A 1,698-nucleotide genomic window follows, 5' to 3' on the forward strand; every position below is an offset into this window, starting at 1 on the left:
CTCCTGTTGGTTAGCCGTTAGCGGTGCTGCTAACGTTACTAGCTCTCGTCCTGTTGCTTTAAACACTGATTGGTTGTTTACAATGAAACATGATCAGAGGTCAGAGACTAGAAACACATGTTCTACTGAGTCAGTACAACTTTATTTACACTGTGATGGCTAACGTTAAACCGTGAGGGGGTCGGTACAGATCACAGATCGATAACAGTCCGTTACATCTCTAGAAAAGACAAACATGAACAGCGTGAAGCTTAAAGACCGAGTGTGTGCGTGTGTGTGTGTGTGCTGCACCTCTTCAGCTGGGAGTGGAGGTAGGTGGTGATGCGTGTCGCCTCCTCCAGCTGTCTCAGCAGAGCGTTCCTCTTCTCCTGCTGCAGGATCCTGTCATGAGGTGTGCAAAAGAAACATCTCGCGTTCTTCCAGTATTTTCACAGAGTTTTGTGAAGTTTATATGTTCAGAGGCAGATAAGTGGAAGCTCTGCGTGTGTGATTTATTTTTTCTTGTATGCATCTTAGTTTGAAATCTGATTTACATTGACCGTTCAAATATTTACTGATGTGATAATAAGAAAATAATAACTATTAACAGCAGTCCAGATGTTCCTCACCTCTGATTGGCTCCCTGGCTCTGGGAGCTGTGGGCCCTCTGCACCTCCTCCTCCAGCCGGGAGCGCTCCTCCTCCAGCTGCAGCAGCGTCTCCGCGGAGTGCTGCTGCTTGCTGACCAGGATGAGCTCCTGCAGGAGCGCCTCCTTCTCACGCAGGAGCTGCATGAAGTCCCGGTCTCGGTCCGCCTCGGCCCGTCCCGACCAGCTCTCGCTGTCCAGCTGTGCCAGCTGGTGCTGGATGCTCTGCACCCTGAGAGGGAGGAACAACGGAGCGCACCGCGTTTAGAGTTCTCTCCTCACAGCCGGCACCGGCTCGAGTCTACTCGCTGCGTCCACTCGGTTACAAACATCTGTTCACAGAAACTCTGCTGGAGACAAATGTGTCGGCCAAGAGTTCATACGCAGTCATCAGAAATTAAGAAAAAACAATGTACAGCGCTCTCTCCCGGTTCAGGTCAATATCATCATCGATAACTATAATAAACTTTATCTATAAAGCATCCTTCTTACAGGGCTGTGGTTCAACGTGCTTCATAAGAAAGTGAAGAAACAATAGAATAAATAAAAATAAAAAGCAATAAAATAAACAACAAAACAAAGAAATCACGTTAAATCACGTTATATATCTAGAAATGAAATGATCTTTATTGGGATAGAATATTCTGACTATATGGCTCACCCCTATATGATATATAAATAAAGTTTATTATTATTATTATTATTATTATAATAACACACTTTTTATATATATGTAATTTGCTATACAAAAAGTGTTTTTTACAATATTAATAATAAACTGATAAATTCACGTTATCAAAAGTTACTGTATGAATAAAGATTTTTTTGCCAACGTCTCTCTCTCTCACACACACACACACACACACACACACACACACACACACACACACAAAGGCAGCACACAGTCAGCAGCAGCGTGGCGAGGTAAGAATGTGACCACCCAGCTCATTCCAATGGCCAGACATCAGACATCGCTCAGCGTCCACCAGCCCCCCCCCCCCCCCCCCTCACACTCTGTGTCAGTGAGTCTGTGTCTCGCAGACCGAATACCACAAACACCCCCACACACACAC

The 1,698-nt window shown here is 45.2% G+C and overlaps 1 protein-coding gene across 1 annotated transcript in view; it reads right to left on the reverse strand.

Moving 5' to 3' along the window:
* Positions 1–116: 116 nt before the first annotated feature.
* The window catches only part of LOC116401453 (protein WWC3-like), a 3,252-nt gene continuing 1,670 nt past the window's right edge, over positions 117–1,698 (reverse strand). The window contains exons 4-5 of the mRNA XM_031879860.1: positions 609–857; positions 117–381 (exon numbers count right to left, since the gene is read on the reverse strand). Of these exons, the coding sequence (XP_031735720.1) occupies positions 252–381; positions 609–857 (379 nt within the window). The 3' untranslated portion in view covers positions 117–251. The remainder of the gene's footprint in view (positions 382–608; positions 858–1,698) is intronic.

This window comes from Anarrhichthys ocellatus, unplaced genomic scaffold (genome assembly GCF_004355925.1).
Source record: "Anarrhichthys ocellatus isolate YVR2014 unplaced genomic scaffold, GSC_Weel_1.0 scaffold460, whole genome shotgun sequence".
NCBI classification, from domain to species: Eukaryota; Metazoa; Chordata; class Actinopteri; order Perciformes; family Anarhichadidae; genus Anarrhichthys; species Anarrhichthys ocellatus.